This window comes from Hemitrygon akajei, chromosome 3 (genome assembly GCF_048418815.1).
Source record: "Hemitrygon akajei chromosome 3, sHemAka1.3, whole genome shotgun sequence".
NCBI lineage: Eukaryota > Metazoa > Chordata > Chondrichthyes > Myliobatiformes > Dasyatidae > Hemitrygon > Hemitrygon akajei.
In genome coordinates, this window is record NC_133126.1 from 27,312,255 (window position 1) to 27,333,067 (window position 20,813).

At 38.5% G+C, this 20,813-nt stretch overlaps 1 protein-coding gene across 4 annotated transcripts in view; it reads right to left on the reverse strand.

The window, feature by feature from the left end:
- The window catches only part of LOC140724794 (serine/threonine-protein phosphatase 4 regulatory subunit 3), a 130,519-nt gene that overhangs the window by 46,423 nt on the left and 63,283 nt on the right, over positions 1–20,813 (reverse strand). For all 4 annotated transcript variants that reach the window (XR_012098189.1, XM_073039412.1, XM_073039410.1 and 1 more), the window contains 3 exons: positions 10,068–10,685; positions 2,813–2,890; positions 698–814 (listed from right to left, as the gene is read on the reverse strand). Coding sequence is in view for 3 of the 4 variants with exons in the window: in XM_073039412.1 (XP_072895513.1) it covers positions 698–814; positions 2,813–2,890; positions 10,068–10,685 (813 nt within the window). In the remaining variant the exon portion in view is untranslated. The remainder of the gene's footprint in view (positions 1–697; positions 815–2,812; positions 2,891–10,067; positions 10,686–20,813) is intronic.

The window sequence follows — 20,813 nt, forward strand, 5'->3', positions numbered from 1 at the left end:
GAAACAATATAACTTGTATTCCAGATGCAATTTCACCAGGCTACTACTTCCACATCACTTCCTCAGGCTTGGAAGCTGGTATCATTCCCCCAAAAGTCCAAAAATTTCTAATAATAGAGGGCATTCATTTAAGGTGAGAAGGGAAAAGTTCAAACGAGATGTGTGGAACAATTAAAAAAAACAAGAGTGTTAGGTACCTGGAATGTCCTGGGACAGTGGAGGCAGATATGACAGAGGCTCATTGTTAAGTACATGAACATGCAGGGAATGTGGGATATTGACCACATGCAGGCAAAAGGAATTGGGTGTTATTAGCTTGATTAGTTTGGCACAACGGGCCACATGGGCCAAAGGGCTTGTTCTTTTGCTGTACTGTTTTTTTTTAAAAGCATGGTGGAATAAGGGGAAATGAGTAGATGCAGTGAACTTGGATTCCAGAAGTCACTTCATGAAAGCTTGCTGCATAGAAGAGTGGACAAGATTGAGAATAATGTACTGTATTGTAATCCTGTAACTCCTCATTCAAATGTGTGTGGATCAAGTGTGAGCAGAAGTGGGTTTCCTTTCATCTACCAATTTATCCACAGTCATCATCTGACTCCATTAGAAATCTAGTCTGATAAGACACCAAAAGGCTACTGTTGGGTGTGGAAATGTAACCCATAGCAACTCAATGCACTTTAATAATAAAACTCACCAAAATGACCTCCAGGGCTGGCAAGATGCCCATATTTGATAATGTCTTGAAGAACGAATCTCTGTTTTGAGGTTGCAAAGTTTGAGAAAATGCACAAAATTCTTTCAGAAAATTCACCTGAAACAAAAAACATATTATGCTTCGCTGATCAATGAGTTAAAATAGTAACATTCAGTCCACTCATCCACAAGAAAGTAAATTTGCTTCAAGTATCACAAACATAATTCTTAATTCCATGTTTTTGCAACTTCTGAATATAATTCACATGAGTGATGGGATATAGAAGAGTTTCTGCATTTGTTAATTAGATTGTGATTTCAAATTCCTTTTCGTAGGTCCCTGTCACATGGTGTTCCTTTGTAGAATGGGTCAGAGAGCTGCATGCTGAGCCGAGGCAAGTTTGTTCAGGTCTTCACAGGCAGGGTGGACCATATGGCAGTCTTAGGTCATCCTGAAGTTCCACAGTACCAGGTTTAAGAACAATTACTTCCTTCCAACCATTTGGTTATTAAACCAATTGACACAACCTTAGACTAGTAATACCAAGTCCACTTTAAAATGGACACTTTTTGTTCCAATTGTGTTCTTTCTTGTAAAACTTGTTTAAGTTTTAAGAATGCTGTTTATATGATGCTATGTGTCTATGATACTGATTCCAGTTTTCAATGCACTTGTGCATATATGTACTAAAGCAAATGACAATAAACTCAACTTTGATTTTCTTCCTTGCAAAAGAATTTAATTGAAGTGGTAATTCATGGTTTTATGCAGTACAGATATTGGCACATATGGATTATAAAAGACAATCTTTCAGTACTTGTATTTGAGAGATTAAAAGATGATTTTAAACACAAGTACATCCAGATTCATAAATATAGTGCATACAGCCATAAGATAAACCACCACAAATGTTCAAATATTTTTAAAAAAAATTAAAATGTTATTCAAAACTGTAACCTTTTTTGTTTTATTGAAGTACTGCTGTAGGCAACTTTTGCCAAAGTCTTACCAATGAGCTGAAACAGAAGACAGCATCATGTTAGGCACTCAAAAATGGATGCCTACTGATACAGTGCTAAGTACATGTGGTTTTATGATAGATCTTTCCTGCCTTTTAATGTTCCAGATAGGGGCTGGTGGAACATGAGAATTTTGCTTACTTCTGGGACATTTGGGGACTGTACGTATTTGAGTGGGAATTACTAGTGCTGGTGCATCAGTGCAATTCTAATTTTTGGCAGCCATAGAGAGAAAATAAACTAGCTCTGGATACATCCATGTACAGAACTAGATGTTTGTTCCAGGAAATCAGATGCATGTGAATTTAATTTTCTTGGTTTGTAGATGATATTACTTTTCATAGATTATATACGAACACTATTAACTATGTTATTTCGGGATCTGAGGAAGATTCCCTCCCGTAACACCCAGAGGGTGGAATTTGGAATGCACTGCCTGAATGGGTGGTGAAGACATTTGTCTTAAACAAATTCTAAATATGTACAAGAGAACTCAAAATTTCCAAATACAGAAGTACAGAATGGATGGATCAAGCACTGGTAAGTAAGATTAGTACAGGTGGAATCAAAATCAAGAATAAATTTATTATCATTGACATATGTCGTGAAATGTTTGTTTTCAGACAGTACAGCGCAATCCATAAAAAATTACTACAAGTTAGAATAAAAGCTATATTATAATAATAAGTAAGTAGTGCAAAAAGTGAGGAAAATAGTGAGGTAATGTTAATGGACTTTTCAGAAATCTGATGGCAAAGGGGAAGAGTCTGTCCTTAAAATGCTGAATGAGTGTCTTCAGACTCCTATACCTCCTCCCTGATGTGGCAATGAGAAGAAGGCATATCCTGGATTGTGGGGGGTCCCTAATGATGGATTGAGGGAGGCATCATCTCAAAGATGGGTACTTGATGTTTGGTGTCGACACTGTAACCAAAGGGACTGTTTCTGTACGATTCTCTATCTACAACTCCATTACCTAATTATATTTTAGGCCTGAGAGGTAAATGTCAGCCCAAAATGCAGATACGAGGGCATGCTCAAACCCCGTGGATATCCCAAGTGAGTCTTACATACTTCTGATCACATTTGTACTTACCAGTTCCTGTCTTTTGTCATCATCTGTGCTATCGTCCGTTAACTGTGCAAAAAGTTCTGTCAGGAACTTCTCATCTTCCTGGAAGTTGTTAAAAAGAAGTTCAAGATACACTAAATAAACAGACAGAAGTCTACATCTAATGTGCAGAACTGGGCATTTTGTACTGCAGGAAAAAATACACAGATACAACAAGCCTACATGACCATTAACTAATTCAACACTGAGAAATACACAAAAACGATAATCAGTGTGACAATAGATTCTATCATTCAATGCAATAAATAAGTTTGACCGTGGATGTCTAGTTCAGTTAGTTATATAGATTTTCAATTAGATTAATTTAGAAATACACTGAAGTCTACTTGCATACAAACAGGTAGGAAAACAGCAACAATGAAGTTACAAGCTTGAAATGAATTTTTAAAAATGTGATTTTTGAGAAATCAGATTTTTTTTAAAAAAATCATATAACCACCAACATAGCCAAATTATCAGAGAGTATTTTCATTAATGCTTATTTTTGGAAACTGACCCTCTTCACCTGGTCCAGTTTACGTATGAATGCATGTGAACTTTGAGACAGCTAACTGACAAATACACAAGGTGGGATTATAGTCATGATACAAAGCAATTACATATTTCAAGAACAGCCAATTATGCTTCTACTGCACTTGCTAATAGCTTTACATATTCATTCATTAGCAAATCCAAACCTGAGAATATACAGTACTTAAGATTTTGTAATTGCTCATGTTGCTCAGTACTGTTGCTATGATTTTAACAAAGTTCAATAATGCGAGAGATTGAGAGAAAACAGAAAAGAAAAATATTCATATTATGTTCATTTATTGCATATAAAACACTCAGCAATACAAATTGTTGATTTAGCTTCCTGCAACTATAGACAATATTATGTGACTGAGGAAATTCCTAATAAGGAAGTAATGGTGGTTGGTATTTATGGAAGGAATTAAAGCTATGGTCGGGGTGACTCCTTCGAGCTCATCCGTGGAAGCAGCTCTGATGTCTCTCTTTTCCCTTTTCAAGGTGGATGGTGCTCTGTCGAAGACCCTGACCTAGAGCTACACGCGAACTTCAGTTCTTTAAGGAGACCAGCTACCAGGGCCCAACAGCCAGCCAATTTGATATCCCAGGTAAGCAGCCTAGAAGACGAGCCCACCTCTGGGGTTCCGAGGCTTTGCGGTCTTGGAGACAAGCCGTTTCTATGCTGAATGAAGCATCGCAGGTGAAAATGGAACACTGGGGGCTCTGTACTCTATATGTTCTCTCACTTTCCCTCATTGGTCAAGAAGAGTATGTTGCCAATTCTCGAGTTGGAGAACTCGGGGGGGAGGGGGGGGGGTTGTTTGTCTTTGTGGGTCTCCCCTCTCGCATCCCTTTTTTTATTAGGGAGAAAGAGAGCCTGTGGTATGTTGAATTGCTGGGTAAATAATTAGTTTTTATTATGCTGCAGATCATAGTCTTTCTGGCATCTTTGCTACTGTTTGCTTGGTGGGTGGTGGGTGCTGATGTAAGTAGGGGAGGAGGAGAGTCATTTCTTTGTTGCTGCTTGTGCATGATGATCGAGTAGGGGGTGCTTTGGAGTTCTAATGTTTATACTGTTATTCAATCTTTGGGGCACTCTTCTGTTTTTGTCGATGTCTACGAAGAACAAGAATTTCAGGTTATATATTATTTACATCTTCTAATATTAAATGGAACCATTGAACTACTGAGTTTCGAAATGCATGAATTTATGTAAGTCTAAGGCAAAGGTTTCTGCATATCATAAACACAAGAGATTCTGAAGATGCTGGCAACATAGATAAGTCAGGTAGCAACTATGGAGGGGAATGAACAATTGATGTTTCAGGCCATCCTGATGAAGGGTGTCAGCCTGAAGGGTAAATGTGTCAGAGCACTCACCGCCTTCTGATGAAAAGAATTTCAAAGGTACATTCCAGTTAAAGAAAGATTTTCTTATCTCAGTCTCAGATAGCAAAATTCTTATTCTGAGAATAGAATAAACAGTCTGATATCTACACAGCCAATCCCTGTATCCGTTTCAGAGATTATAGAAAGTATATGTAATAGAGAATGCATATAATTCTTCCAAAAACTAGGTGTAGGCCAACCTCAATCTCGCTTCATCAGACAAGCCTTGAATTCAGAAATCAAATCAGCAAATTTAAGCCACACTGAATCCAAAGCAAATGTTTCTTTTGTTTTAGTTAGGGAAACAAAAATTGCACAAAGAACATTGAACATGACAGCACAGTACAGACCCTTTGCCCCACAGTATTGTTTAACCTACTCCAAGATTGATTTAACCCTTCTCTCCCACATAACCCTTTATTTTTCTGTCATCCATGTGCCCAAGTCTCTTTACTGCCCCTAATATATCTGGCTCTACCACATACCCAGCAGTGTGCTTCACATACCCACTACTGTGTAAAAAAAAACCACGATATCCCACATCCTTTCCTGCAATCACCTTAAAATTATGCCCCCTTGTATTAGCCATTTCTGCACTGGGAAAGAGGTGTTGGCTGTCCACTTGAACTATGCCTATCATCATCTTGTTAACCTCTAACAAGTCATCTCTCATCCTCCTTCGCTCCAAAGATAAAAGATCTAGCTCACTCAATCTATTCTCATAAGACATGCTGTCTTAACCAGGTAGCATCCTGATAAATCTCCTCTGCTCCCTCTCTAAAGCTTTCACATCGTTCCAATAATGAGGTTACCAGAACTGAACACTATGTTCCAAGTATGGTCTAAACTCAGTTTTATAGAACTATAATATTACCTTGCATATATAACTACAAATAAATTAATTCTTGCCAATGCTTAGTACTCCTTTGGGAAAGCTTGCTTACTTTTGAACTTCTCCAAATCACCTCACACTAAAATGTATTTCAATCCACTTCATAGAACACGGTTCTGAAGATAGTTGCCCTGCAGGCAGACACTGTAGCTGTATTTCGTACAAGGTACAGAAAACAGAGAGAATCTGTTTACTAGCTGTAAAAACATAGAATACTGACTGGGGCATGGAGAAGTTCAGGCTTCTTTGAAATTGTCAGTTCAGAAATTAGAGACATTTATGAAAGGACAAAATGTGATTTTCATTATTCACAAAGGACTTCTGGCAACACAGCTAAATCAACAACCAAATTATATCTCATTTACAGGATTTAGCTTGAGGGATGCTGTTCATATAAAAAATAACTTTAGAACATCACTTGGCAAAGCTTTAATTACTGACTGTTTGAAGATAGAGGTTTATTTTGGTGATTTTTGTTACTGTATCTTGAAGTATCAAATTAAAAAGACTAGTATTGTTGTGAATACTTCTGCAACAGAATGCTAGAGGACAACAGCGTAGAAACAGCTGTTTCAACCCATCAAAGACCTCCAATCAAACAAAACACCCCTGTGCCACTACCCTCCATCTTCTATGCCCAGATCAATTTGAGTCCAATCTCTTCAGTTACTTAATGAAATAGCATCCAATGATCTTGAACATTTTTAAAACATTAAAAATATAGCAAGGAACAACTAATTTTGACAGCACGTGCAATGTTGCACAGATGAGCTGTAACTTTCCCTTCACGTACTGAACTATGCGCAAAAATTATGAAAATCAACGGCAGAAGATTTTTGATAAGGAAGTAAACACCTAAAAAGCCACGAGCCAAAGGAAAACATGCTTTTATAGAAATATTACTGCATTATGAGATTTTGCAGACACAATGTTCTTCACTACTTCATCTGTTGATTAAGAATAGTGGACGAGGACTCTTGAAATAATAGGATTGTTATTGCTTGTTTAATGGGTGGAGGATGCTGATGCAATTTTTTTTTGTTGAAGTAGGTAGGGAAGGAGAAGGTTGTTGCTTTGCCGCTGCTTGTGCTGGGGGGAGGTGGGGGGCTTTAGGATTCTAAAGTTTTTACTGTCACTCATCCTTTGGGGCCCTCTTCTATTTTCATGGATGTCTGTGAAGCACAAGAATTTCAGGTTGTGTATTGTATACATCCTCTGATATTAAATTGAATGATATTATCACCACCAATTACCTCAAGAAATCTATGCATTAGCTTTTTTGTAAAGCCTCAGCAGCCTTGACACTATGGTAAATTAATATTTTTCTAGATTTCATAATTCAAATATATTATTGAAAGGGAATAAATAAGCTAAGCACCTACACATTGTTGTTTACGAAAGAGACACATTTCTGTTAAGTCTCCAACATTTTCATTGTCAAAAGTTGACTAAGACCGGGCTTAAGCCTGTTTTCTTTTGTAAATTCATACAGCACCTAGTCAAAACACAAGTTAAACTGATCTGTCATTACTCTGAAAGAATTTCTTTTCAGGATGTCTCAAAGCTCTTAATATTCAGGCAGCGTTCTTTGAAGTCAGAATGATAGACAACCGACTTTAGTGGTGCTAATTATGGTTTTGGGATGCATGCTGGTCAAGGATTAAGAGCATCAGAATTGGTAACAGCATCTATCTCTTCGAGTCTACATATTCACATATCAAACTACTGGTTCCATTTTGCTGAACTATTCACATAAATTTCTGAATACAAAGAGAATTATGGTCCATTTATTTTGAATAAACTATATAATGGAGCCACCACAGCTCTCTAGGGTAGAGATTTCCAAATATTTGCCAAATAATTCATTTCTTCAGTCCCAAATGGCCTCCCTTATACTGAGACTGTCAGCAGGTTTAACAGTTTAACAATTATAATACTAAAATACCCAAGAATAACATGCTCCAATGGTGCAGCAGTGGTTAAATATAATATCTAACAAGTTTGGTTTTGGTTTGGGGGGAACAAAACATATTTTTTCAACTAAATACTAGGATCAATTATATTAAGTTGACTTTCAACATAAATGAAGCCAGATGCCAGAATACTTCTCAGTTTAGATATCAGCTGGATATGTACACTCCAAAGGCAATGTTGTAAATTTGGATAATTTTGCATCATTTATGCATAATGTAGTTCTCATTCTGGTCATTGTTACTAAAATTTTATACATTTTACACAGTAATGTGAGGTTTAAGATGAAAAGTTGGCTGGAAAAAGCAAGGTTAATAAAAGGCAAGTACATAAATTATACATTCAAACTACGAAAGGTGTACATTTTAAATTTTTTACAGAAAGCAATTAAATTTTGTAAAATGGCAATAAAACTGGTGATTCCGGATGACGTGAGTTTGGATCCATTGTGATGTCTTTTTAAAATTGGTCATGGAAAGTTCTCAAGGAACTGAAGTACTAGCAATGTTGTCAGAATAAGATTCTGTACAAATATTTAAGTTTTCCTCTCCTCAGATGAGCACAACATATCACTTTTGTTTTGCAGTCAAAGTTTCATGTTCCAGATACAAGCGTTTCTCTGTGTTCAGCTATAACCAATCCCCCAAAACTAAGGATGATCTTTAGGCAAAAGATGTAATACTGCAAAATCTATAATAATAGGTTGAGCATGCTAGGGCTATTTTCCTTGGAGCGAAGGAGAGAGAGGTGACTTGATAGAGGAGTACAAGATGATAAGAGGCATAGACAGAATAGATAGCCAGGATTCCATCACCCCACCCCACCCCCCAAAGGATGTCAGAGGTGGGTTTTTTTAAACTAGAGAGTAATAGGAGTTTGGAACATGCTGCTAATGATGGGGTAGAGGTAGACACACCCGGGACATTTAAGAGGCTCTTAGATAAGCACATGGATAAAAGAAAAATAGAAGGCTAAGGGGAAGGAAGAGTGAGATTAACCTTAGTGTAGATTAAAAAGTCAGGACTATATTGTGAGCTGAAGGATCTGTACTGTACTGTGCTCTATGCTCTAACTCACAGAATATTATTGCCCAGGCTGCATCATATAATGACAACAAATAACAAAAGCATCAATAGTGTTGTGGCCCAGATCAATAAACAATCTAGGCCTGCCCATTCCACTGGAGATGCAAGCTCAAATTATGGATAGCCTGATCCTCTACTCCTGGACCTACAAGTAAAATATTCTTCGAGAGTCAATCATCCTCAACTCAAAGGGATAGTCTGTGAATGAATAATCAATTCACGTAACTAACTTCAATAACTGAAGGATAGTTTAATTAGTCAGTACAGATGAGAGATTAACTTTTCAAAGTTCTATAGGGGAGAATCTTTCTACAAGCCCCTTAGATAGCTAGGAGACTATTCATGTAAGTTAGCTGCACAATTATATACTCCAATCCAGAATGATTCTTTATTACTTCAATGTAAAGTCCTGAACTACTAGCAAGGCAACTTGATGTTTTCTAATGAGTATCAATCTCCTCATTCCACACCAAACTGCTTATGACAAATCAAAATTTGAATTAATAGACCAATAATCTCCTCTCCCATTCTCCCGCTTCCATAAAGTTCAGCTCAACCAAACCACTGACTGTCCGTCCCGTCAAGTTGCAAACACCATTATTAGCGACCTAGAAATATGAGCAATTAGTCTCTTTTCACTATCAATTGCACCACATCAGAACCCGACCCCTCCCTTCACCTTCAACCCTTCACTGAAGGTCTTGTTTAAAATTTCTTATGAAATTTCTTTGTGAACTTTCCTTTGCACAACCTACATCTTTCCAACCCCATGATGTCTATAACATTTCCATGTAGGTGAGATGGAGAGTGAAGAGCAAAACCTCATGTTAAAAAAATCAGCAATCTTCTGAGGATGGGTATATACACAGAACAGTACAGCACAATGTTGTACCAATCTTGATGTCAAATTATACTAAATGTCCTCCTCCTATGTATCATCCATACCCCTTAAATAGGTTAAATAGGGATAGATTTTATGTGGCTTCTCAATTTAGAATAAATGTGCAAAAATTGCTTTACTACTGTTCAAGATAAAAATTTGCACTGATATCAATACATGTCAATACATTTTTTAACATGGTGTGCTACTTTTAATTTAACGGCACAAATTGGACTCAATATTCATGAAATCCATTACTTAATTCCATAATTAAAACAGGTCAAAAGTGATCACTCCAGAGTAAGTTTGAAAAGACAAAAATCTGCATTTGCATTGCTGAGTGTTTAAAGCTTGATTTGAAAAGGTTTCACAAACATCGTATTAAAGTCCAGTGAAATAACTGCAAGGAAAACAGTATCAAAGCTTAGTCACATCTCTATGCCGCACTTGGCCAATTTTTCCTTCGTGCGATGAAAGAGGCATTGTGCTTACCTGAAGCATACCAACTATTTCAACTTTATTAAAAAAGATGAAGGAGTGAAGTGTTGATAACATGTTTTCCTCAAATACAGAGGGAGTAGGTAGAACCATATCCTGTATGTACTGCACTCTGTACGTCTGATGGATTTTCTGTTTAAGTTCTGGATCAGATATGGGAATCACCTCTTTAAATTTAGCTGTCTTTGTCAGGAATTCTCTGTGTTTTCTTGGCAGGGATATAGAAGGGTCATATTCTAGGCATCCTATTACGTCCATTATACATTCTTCTGAAAACATTACTTCAAAAAGTGCAGTTCTGTTCAAAAGGAAAATCCCCTTGATTATTTCATACAAGTGGTGTAGTCCTTCGACATTTTCCAAGTCCTCACACACGTGAAAAAGTTCCAAGAGTTTTTTAATGTAGCCCTCGTTTTCCAGTGCAAGTGCAAGCTTTTCCCGCCGCAGAGGCGAGGGCAGCGACGCAGCAACCAGCTCTGCTAGCTCTTCCAGCCTGCTCAACTCACAGGGTGGAAGCTCCAAACCAGGAGATGACATGTCATCGAAACGCTCCTCTTCAGACTCGTCTACGAGATCCTGTGTGATGTCCACTGAGGGATCCTTACCTTGAACCTGTTGGGGAAAAAAAAAGCCATAGAAACTTTAAAAGAAGGATGCAAGAGATAACAACATTCATTGTGACAAGAATATCAACTTAGAACATAACTTTTGTTACCCTGTTACAGGAAAGACATTGTCAAGCTGGAGAGGGTGAAGAAGAGGTTTATGAGGAAGCTACTCAGACTCAAGGGTCAGGGTGATAGACCACCCATTATTATCAAGGACTTCTTCAAAAGGCAGTGCCTCAAGGCAGTGGCATCCATTTTAAGAATCCAAATACTCACGACACGCCCTCCTCTTCTTGCTACCACAAGAGAGGAGACACAGGAGCCTGAAGACACACACTCAACGTTTTAGGAACAGCCTCTTAGGGTTAGTGAATTGTGGGCATGCTATGCTGGTACCAGAAGAGAGGCTGCCCCTAAACACATTCCTCGCTGATTTGATTTAACACAGATGACACATTTCACTGTGTGTTTCAATGTTCATGTGACAAATAACACTATCTTCACCTTTATCTGTTAATTGACCATTACTATTCACATCTGACTTAGTCTGAAAAGCTTTAATTTGATTATGATTATTACATGCCATCACCTCCTACCCCAACACCTCCACTTCACAAATTTAGCTTGTGTGTGGCTTTACCAGGTTCACAGCTCATTTCTAGGTATCCCTGGTACTGCATTCCTCATTGAATATAATGGTATACTGGGCTACAATGCTATGAATTGCAATGGTATATATTTCTGCTGCAGCAGGTCGTCAAAGAGCATCAAAGATGGGCAATTTTGAGTTGGTCTCATTTAATACTCCAAATTATTTTTTTTTAATGGAAGGTGCTCTCAGTGAAAAGACAGGACATTGCCTCAACAAGGACTGTGCTGTGGGGTCACTTCTTCCAGTGCTGTCATGAACAAATTCAAGTGCCACAAGAAGTCTGGCAAGGCTGAGGTCAAGTTGCTTTATGCGTCACATTGAATTATTCACATGCAAACCAATTTTAGGTGTCGTGTTCTGCAGGATTGGCTAGATAAGTCAGTGGTGACACTACCAGGTCATTGTAGGTTATGGATACTAATATCCCCTAATACAAAAATACATTTCACATCCTTGCCACTTCCTGAGTTATTCATTGTACATGAATAAGAAACAACATAACTAAGACAACAAGTGCTAATTTAGCAGAATAAGTTAACTTTATTGGAAACACATTTCAACAAATTTAAACCTTAAATTAACTTCTTCCAAAATCTGTAAAATGACCAAAGCAGACTTATTTACAAACTTGCACAGGAGAAAAACAATCCAGTTGTGGTGTCAGTGTATATTATAGGAAGCAATTTCTTAGCATAAAATTTTGAATTTCCGTCGATTTACTTTGTTTTCATTAGCTGTACATATTATATCCTACCACAGCACTATTTGCTTTGAATATATCATTAGTTAGAAATGATGAGGTTATTAGTTATTAAAATACCTTTGAAAGGTAGTGAGTGCTATAATGTTTACAAACACAAACTCAACAATTACTTTATGTTCAGTCAGTAAATTTATGAATTCAATTAATTGCTTATGGCCTCTTCAGTTCATAATCTCACCCAAAAACAAAATTTCTGCAGAACTTCAATGAATGCCATTATCAATTTATATTCTCAAACTCTAAAATGCTGTTGAAAATTAAACATGTTGGCTAGAGGGAAGAACGGTGCTGCCTGAGTTATACCAAAACTATCATTTTGAAATGCTTATTTCCTTATCAGATGCTTCAAATGCAAATTAACTAAATTCAGTAGGTTATCATGCTGTGGCTAAATACAAGAAACTGCTTACCATTTGTAATTAGTCATTGCCAATTTCTCCACAGGTGCCAGAGAGAAAATGGGTACTCTGAGATAACCCAATAACCAGGACTGAACATGTGGGATAATGACTTCAGTTGTACCATTTTTCAATTATAAATAGTGCCACAGGCACCATTTACCACCCATCTAATTTCCTCCAACTCCAATCCATTTCAAAAGGCCAATACTCTTCAGTTAACTACAGTGTCATCGACCACACAAAGCGAAGGAGATTAAGATTTACTTTCCCAAAAGGACACTAATAAGTAAGATTGGTTTTTTGACAATCCAGAATTCTCACATTCATTGTCAATGATATTTGCTTTTTAAATTCACAAATCACTTAGCTTCTTGGAACTGTTGGGATTTTATACTCTCCAGAAGATACTTGGACAAGGACTCAGACTTCAGGCCTCAGGATGCATTCCTGTCTTCCAAGAATTCCCCATAACAGACTTCACTGTAACAAAACATGGATAAGAGAAGACTGCAGAGGGGGTGGGGGGGGTGCAGGTGCGGCTGTATATTTTAATATAGATATGGGAGGAGAGTTCAAATAATCAATTTTAAAAAGTCATCCTTACACATCTCTTAAAATATTTCAGCTTCTGAATGCCAAATAGCAAACCTCAGCATTCCTGAAGTTGAATGGGGCAACCCCAAAACAGGATTTCAAAATTCTGGATGTCATATTCATAGAAATACAAGACTACCACATAGTTACCATATAACAATAAGACATACAATAGCATATCTTATCTGGTTATCTAGCATATCTGGTTGAGCGAGCTGGGGGTTTCTCTTTGGAACAAAGGAGTTTGAGAGGTGACTTGACAGAGGTATACAAGATGATAAGAGGCATACAGTTGCAAGAAAAAGTTTGTGAACCCTTTGCAATTTCCTGGTTTTCTGCATTTACTCACAAAATGTGGTCTGATCTTCATCTAAGTCATAACAATAGACAAACACAATCTGCCTAAAATAATAACACACAAACAATTGCACTTTTCATGTCTTTATTGAACATTGTTTAATCATTCACAGTCCAGGCTGGAAAAAAGTACACAAACCCTAGTATTTAACAACTGGTAGAACCTCCTTTAGCAGCAATAACCTCTACCAAATGTTTCCTGTAGCTGTTGATCAGACTTGCACAACAGCGAGGAAGAATTTTAGACCATTCCTTCATACAAAACTGATTCAGTTCATCAATATTTCTGGGATACCTTGTATGAACAGCCCTCTTCAGGTCATGCCACAGCATCTCAATTGGGTTAAGGTCTAGACTCTGACTTGGCCATTCCAAAACACGAAATTTTCTTCTTTTTAAAACAGCCTATTGTTGATTTACTCTTTTGTTTTAGATCATTGTTTTGTTGCATCATCCAACTTCTATTAAGCTTCAGGCGATGGGCTGCATTCTCCTGTCTTAATAAAATTTTGAATTCATTGTTCCCTTAAAAAATGCAAGCTGACCAGCCCCTGAGGCAGCAAAGCAGTCCCAAACTATGATGCTCCTTCCACCAGGCTTCACAGTTGGGATGAGGTTTTGGTGTTGGTGTGCAGTGCCTTTTTTTCTCCAAATATAGTGGTGTGCATTTCTGCCATGAAGTTCAACTTTTGTCTCATCTGGCCACAGAATATTTTCCCAGAAGCACTGTGGAACATCCAGGTGGTCTTTTGTAAATTGAGAGGTGAAACAATGTTTTTTTTGGAGAACAGTGGTTTCCTCCATGGTATCCTTCCATGAACAGCATTATTGTTCAGTGTTTTCCGTATAATAGCTATGTTAACAGAGACTAGCAAGTTCTAGAAGTCTTTTGCTGTTACTCTTGGTTTATTTTCACCTCCTTCAGCACTACACATTATGTTCTTGGTGTGATCTTTGCAGGATGTCCGCTCCTAGGGAAAATAGCAACAGTAATGAATTTCCTCCATTTGCAGACAATTTCTCTCACTGTGGATTGCTGAATGCTCAGGTCTTTAGAAATGCTTTTGTAGCCTTATCCAGCTTCATGCATCTCTACAATTATTCTTCTAAGGTCCTCTGAAAGTTGTATTGATTGAGGCATGATGCACAATAACAGATCTTTCTTGAGAAGAGCAGGTTCTGTCAGTAACCAGACTTTGTGTCTTTTTTTTAAAAAAATAGGATGGGGCACCTCTACCACTCATACTATCAATCTAATTTCATTGATTGGAACCACCTGACTGCAAATAGCTTTTGTAGAAGGCATCACTCCAGAGGTTCACATACTTTTTCAAACATAGACTGTGATAGTTTAAATGGTATACTTGGTATAGTATAATTTTTTGTGTGTTATTAGCTTAGGCATATTGTATTTATCTATTATTGTGACTTAGATGAAGATCAGATCACATTTTAAGAGTAATCAATGCAAAAAAAAAAGTAATTGCAAAGAGTTATCCCAGAAGACATAGGAGCAGAATAGGCCATTTGACCCATCGAGTCTGCTCCGCTATTCAATCATGGCTGATCCTTTTTCCCTCACCTCAGCCCCACTCCCCCACCCCTGCCTGTAATCTTTAATGTCATGGCCAATCAAGAACCTATATATCTCTGCCTTAAATACACCCAAAGACCTGGCCTTCACAGCTGCCTGTGGTAACAAATCCCACAAATTCACCACCCTCTGTCTAAAGAAATTTCTCTGCATCTGTTTTAAATGGACACCCCTCTATCCTGAGACTGTACCCTCTTGTCTTGGACTCTTCCACCATGGGAAACACTGTCTTTGCCTTTCAACATTTGAAAGGTTTCAATGAGACCCCCTCTCATCCTTCTCATTTTCAATGAATACAGGCCCAAAGCCATCAAATGTTCTTCATATGATAACCCTTTCATTCCTGAAATCATCTTTGTGAACCTCCTCTGAACCTTCTCCAAAGCCAGCACATCTTTTTCTGGATAAAGAGCCCAAAATTGTTCACAATACTCAAGGTAAGGCCTCACTAGTGCCTTATAAAGCCTCAGCATCACATCCTGCTTTTATATTCTAGTCCTCTTGAAATGAATGGTAACATTGCATCTGCCTTCCTCACCACTGACTTTATCTGCTAGTTCTACATATGGACTCCCATATGCATCTCAGATTTTTTGATTTTCTTCCTGTTTAGAAAATAGTCGACTGTAATGGAGGGGTCGTGACTGTCATGTGACAGCACTGCCCATTACCTGGTTGAAAGACATGCCACCTGCCAATCAAGGTTTGACCCCTCCTCACCCACATAATGCACACCTAACCATCGGCCCTTTTAATTAGCCTTGTACTTGGCCTCAGGTAATTGGCCTTTGTAATCGACTTAACTCTGCTGGCACCGAGCCATTGGCCTTCCTGTGAATTACCTGGGTGGGATCCTCCAGTCCTGCTGCACTATAAAGGGTGCCACGTGTGCTGGACCCTTTCTCTTTTTTTGCAATCCCCAAGGGACCACCCCGCTTCATTACAGGCCAAGAACCATAGCGGCACTGGAGAAACTATTGGTGAGTTGTGCATTGAATAGGGTTGGGAGTGTTGATAATTGTCCCTAGTAGCACAAGAGCCATCCCTGCACAGAGTTTGGGGGGGGGGGGGGGGGGGGGAATTGTATTGACTTTTCCCTTGATCGTATGTATATGTGTACTTTGTTCCCACGTGATTTTCCCACGTTCGTTAGTAATTGTCCGTGTATTTTATTGCCTATCCCACTGCTGCAAATTTTGTGTGTGTGTGCGTGCATGTTGCTTCTGTTGCTATTTTCCCACGTTTGCCTTCTGTAAATAAAATCCTTTACTACCAAGGCTGTGTGTCCAGAGTCCTTGTCCTTGAGACCTATCGAATCTGTTTCCTCACTTACAACATCTACACATTTATTTCTTCTACCAAAGCAGATGCCCATGAATTTTCCAACATTGTATTTCATTTATCACCTTCTTGCCCTTTCTCCTTATCTGCAGCCTTCCACAACTTTCCTGTTACCTCAGCCCCTCCACGAATCTTTGTATAATCTTCAAACTTGGCAACAAAGCAATCCATTCCATCATCTAAATCATTGATATACAGCATAAAAAGCAGTTCCAATATCAACCCCTGTGGAACACCACTAGTCACTGGTAGCCAACTAGAAAAGGATCTTTTTATTCCCACTCACTGCCTCCTACCAATCAGCCAATGTCCTAACCATGACAGTAACTTGCCTGTAGTACCATAGGCTCTTAACTTGGTAAGCAGCCTCATGTGTGGCAACTTGTTAAAGGCCTTCTGAAAACCCAAATATACAACATCCACTGCATCCCTTTTATCTATCCTACTTGTAATCTCTTCAAAGAATTCCAACAGGTATGTCAGGTAAGATTTTCCCTTAAGAAAACCATGCTGACTTTGTCCCATCTTGTCCTGCGTCATCAAGTACCTTAATACCTCATCCTTAACAATTGACTCCACCACATCTTCCCAACCACCAAGGTCAGGCTAACTGATCTAAAATTTCCTTTCTGCTGTTCCCTCTTTTCTTTAAGAGTGGAAGGACTCTTCCCAGTTGCAATTTCCCAGTCCTCCAGAACCATGCCAGAATCCAATGATTCTTGAAAGATTACTAATGCCTCCATAATCTCTACTGCTAACTCTTTTAGAACCCCATGGTGCAGCTCACCTGGTCCGGTGACTTATGCACCTTTAGGTCTTTCAGTTTTTTGAGCACCTTCTCCCTTGTAATAGTAACTGCACCCACTTCTTTTCCCTCACACCCTTCAACACCTGGCACATTGCTGGTGTCTTCCACGGTGAAGACCGATGCAACATACTTATTTAGTTCATCTGCCATCTCCTTGTCCCACATTATCATTTCTCCGGCCTCATTTCCTAGTGGTCCTATATCCACTCTCACCCCTTTATTGTTTTTATATATATTTGAAAAAAGTTTTGATATTGTTTGCTAGCTTGCTATCTTCCCACTTACTTTTGCTTTGTTGTATGCTCTATCTTTTGCTTTTACATTAGCTTTGACTTCCCTGGTCAGTCACAGTTGTACTATTTTTCCATTTGAATTCCTGTGTTTTTGGAATACATCTATCCTGTACCTTACCCATTTTCCCCCAGAAACTCGTGCATTGCTGCTCTGCTGTCATCCCTGCCAGCTTCTCCTTCCAATTTACTTTGGCCAACTCTTCTCTCATACACCTGTAGTTTCCTTTACTCCACTGAAATCCTCCCTAATGTGAGGCCACTGCACAGGTACAGTTTCTACTCCACTGGCTGAAAAACAAATGTTTCAGTATTAGGAAGAATTTACTGCCTTGCTACACTTCCCCACACCATAGCATGTTGCTGAACCACCTTCAGGATCATTGAATACATTAATTTTGTGTATTCATTCCTCTAGAACAGCCATCATGTGCCAATTTCCTACTTCACCTGGGACAGATCCCTAGGCTTTCATTGGTATTGCACATTCAAAGTAGTTTACACAGGGAGCTGCTGAAAACAGCCAGATGAAGTGGGTCTTGATCAGTAAAAAAAAAAGAGATTAATGATCATTCTCAGGTCTCACTGCCAAGATTGCTGTTCAACAATGATCATGAACTACTGGATGAACCACAATCTTCAAAGGAAAGAAGGGGATATAGGCACTGAATGGTCCATCAAAATACTCCACAGACACCATAGAGGACATCTTAAAAGGTAGCATCTATCATGAAGGAACCTCACCATCTAAGAACTGCAATCTTCTTGTTACTACTGTCTGGGAGGAGGTTAAAGGTCTGAAGACCCACACACAATGAATCAGGAATAGCTCCTTCCCCTCTGTTATCAGACTCTTGAATTGCCCATAGACCCCATTGTTCCTCTTTCTGCAGTATTTATTTTGTTATTTATAGTAATGTTATGCCTTTGCCCTGTACTGCTGCCACAAAAGAACAAATTTCCATGTCATATATGCCTGATAATAAACCTGATTCTGAAGGCAGGAGATACCTGATGGTGCAGGAACGTGAGTAGCTTGTCAGGTTAATATGGAAAAACCATCTGCATTGACTTGCAACTTGGCAGCAAGATAAAAAATAACTACAAGATAATTAAAAACCATGAAGAGTCAAGGTACTTTATGCATATGCATAAGCATATAAAGGCATGAAAATATTCCCCACAGAATGGTAGAAGTCACTGCTCCTCATTCTTAAAATTTTAATCCCAGTAATCTATCTGATGAACCTACCACACAGTCTCCTAATCACAATATGATAGAATAATTTAAAAAGATGAGAGACAGGCCCAGCTCCTTTACAAGGAGTTAATGCTGGTAGAGTGGGCCAGGTGGATTGAGCTGTAGCTATTTGATTCTAACTGTACCTAACAGACCCACAACCTTCAACATAGATTTGTAGCTGGAATTTAAATCTATAGTGTATCATTTAAGTAATAATTCTGAATCTCTTCTTTGGATGTGGTTTTCAAAAATACCCTACCAAAAGCAAAATATATTTAAGCCAGAACAGTGGTATTAATATTGAAAACTAAACTTTATTTTCAGCAGCAAATGACACCTATGACCTTTTATAAAATGTCTCACTTTGCAGAGCAAATTCAGACAGACTTGGGTGAAAAAAAAACAGGCTGTCGTAATTGATAGCCTGGTCACTGAGGATTAATGGAATTCCTAATTCTAAAATAAAAGTGTTTCATGCAGTAAATCAATACTATTCTGAAATTAAACCTCTTAATTTGGAATTTACAATATCTTGAAAAGTTAATGCCAAACAAAGAGGAATACTGTGTTCAGAAAAACATTGAATTAAAAGGTCTATGGTATTTGGGTGTCACTACATTAGCATGATTAAATTAAAAAGACAAATTGAACAGGCAATTTGTAAAATTTGTACTTCTAGCACATTTTTAAAACATATACATTATGGGGTTATGAATACACTGGAAACAGAAATATTCAGAGACAGCATGCAACCAGTAATGCAAGTAGAAACAAGAGTAAGCTATATGGCTACATGTGTCTGATATGCTATTCAGCAATGTTATAGCTAATTATTTTTACCACCCTGACACTTCGTGGCACAAGCTCCATTTTGAGTCCTTTAATACCTACAACTCATTTTCTGGAATATGTTCTGTGACTTTCAACTAATTGCAAAGATTTATTACATTCTGAGTGAAGATATCTCTTTTCATCATCTTGAATGGATGTTCTCTTTATTTTGTACATTGTGATTCCCAGTTCCAAAAGGGAAACATCGACCACACATCAACCTAGTTAACCTGCTTAAAAATTATGCTTCAAGATCACCACCTATTCTTTTAAACTCAAGAGTGCTCCACCATCAAAACTGCAATTTCAGTAATTGATCTGATGAACCTGCTGCACACTCTTCCCAATCACAAGTAGATACTTCCTTGGGTAGGGAGGCCATACTTGCCTACAAAATTCCAGATAAAATCTTACGTGTCCTCATAGAACTTGAATATCTCTACTTTTGTACTCCAAGTTCCTTCAATAAAGACCAATATACTGCTTCCCACCCTAATTGCTTGCTGTATCTGCATATTAACATCAAGGATACCAGAGTCCCTCTGAAAAGCAATATGTTCTAACTAAAAGAAAACATAAGTAATTTTTTCTTCTATAAAAAGTGGATAACCTCACATTTAACATACTATAGGTAGCCCCTGAGTTACCAACGCCTGACTTACGAACAACTCGTACTTACGAACCGAGGAAGGAGAATGCTGTCCGCCATTTTAAGTCGTTGCTGTTGACACTGTGTTGAGTGCAACTTTGTATTTGGCTTAAAGTTTTCTTAGCAAGATTCACCCTGACCCCGCCCTCCCCTTTTCTGGTTGGCTGGTGGCGCAGTGAGATTAGCGCCGGGCTCGAGAATGGAAGTTCCCGAGTTCAATCCAGTGACAGACCACTGCCGAGCGCGCTCTCCATCCATGCTGGGTCGATGTCGAGCTCGTAACTCGTCCTCGTTAAAAAAATACACTGCCACCTCCAGTTTAAATTCCCATGCGGAATATTGTGGAGGATCAAATACCCAAACACAGCACAGCCCCCACTTGCCCCATTTAACCCCTCTCAGTGCGGTGGTCCTTAGGACCCAGTGGAGCTCGGGATTCGGGACACACCACCCACAGTGTTTCTGTTTCACTGACGGGAAATGATCATGATTGAAAATAAAGTGGAAATAATAAAGCGTTTGGAAAGCGGTGAAACGTCATCGGTCATTGGAAAAGCGTTAGGCTACAGTCGGTCAACAATCGGAACAATTTTAAAGGATAAAGTGAGA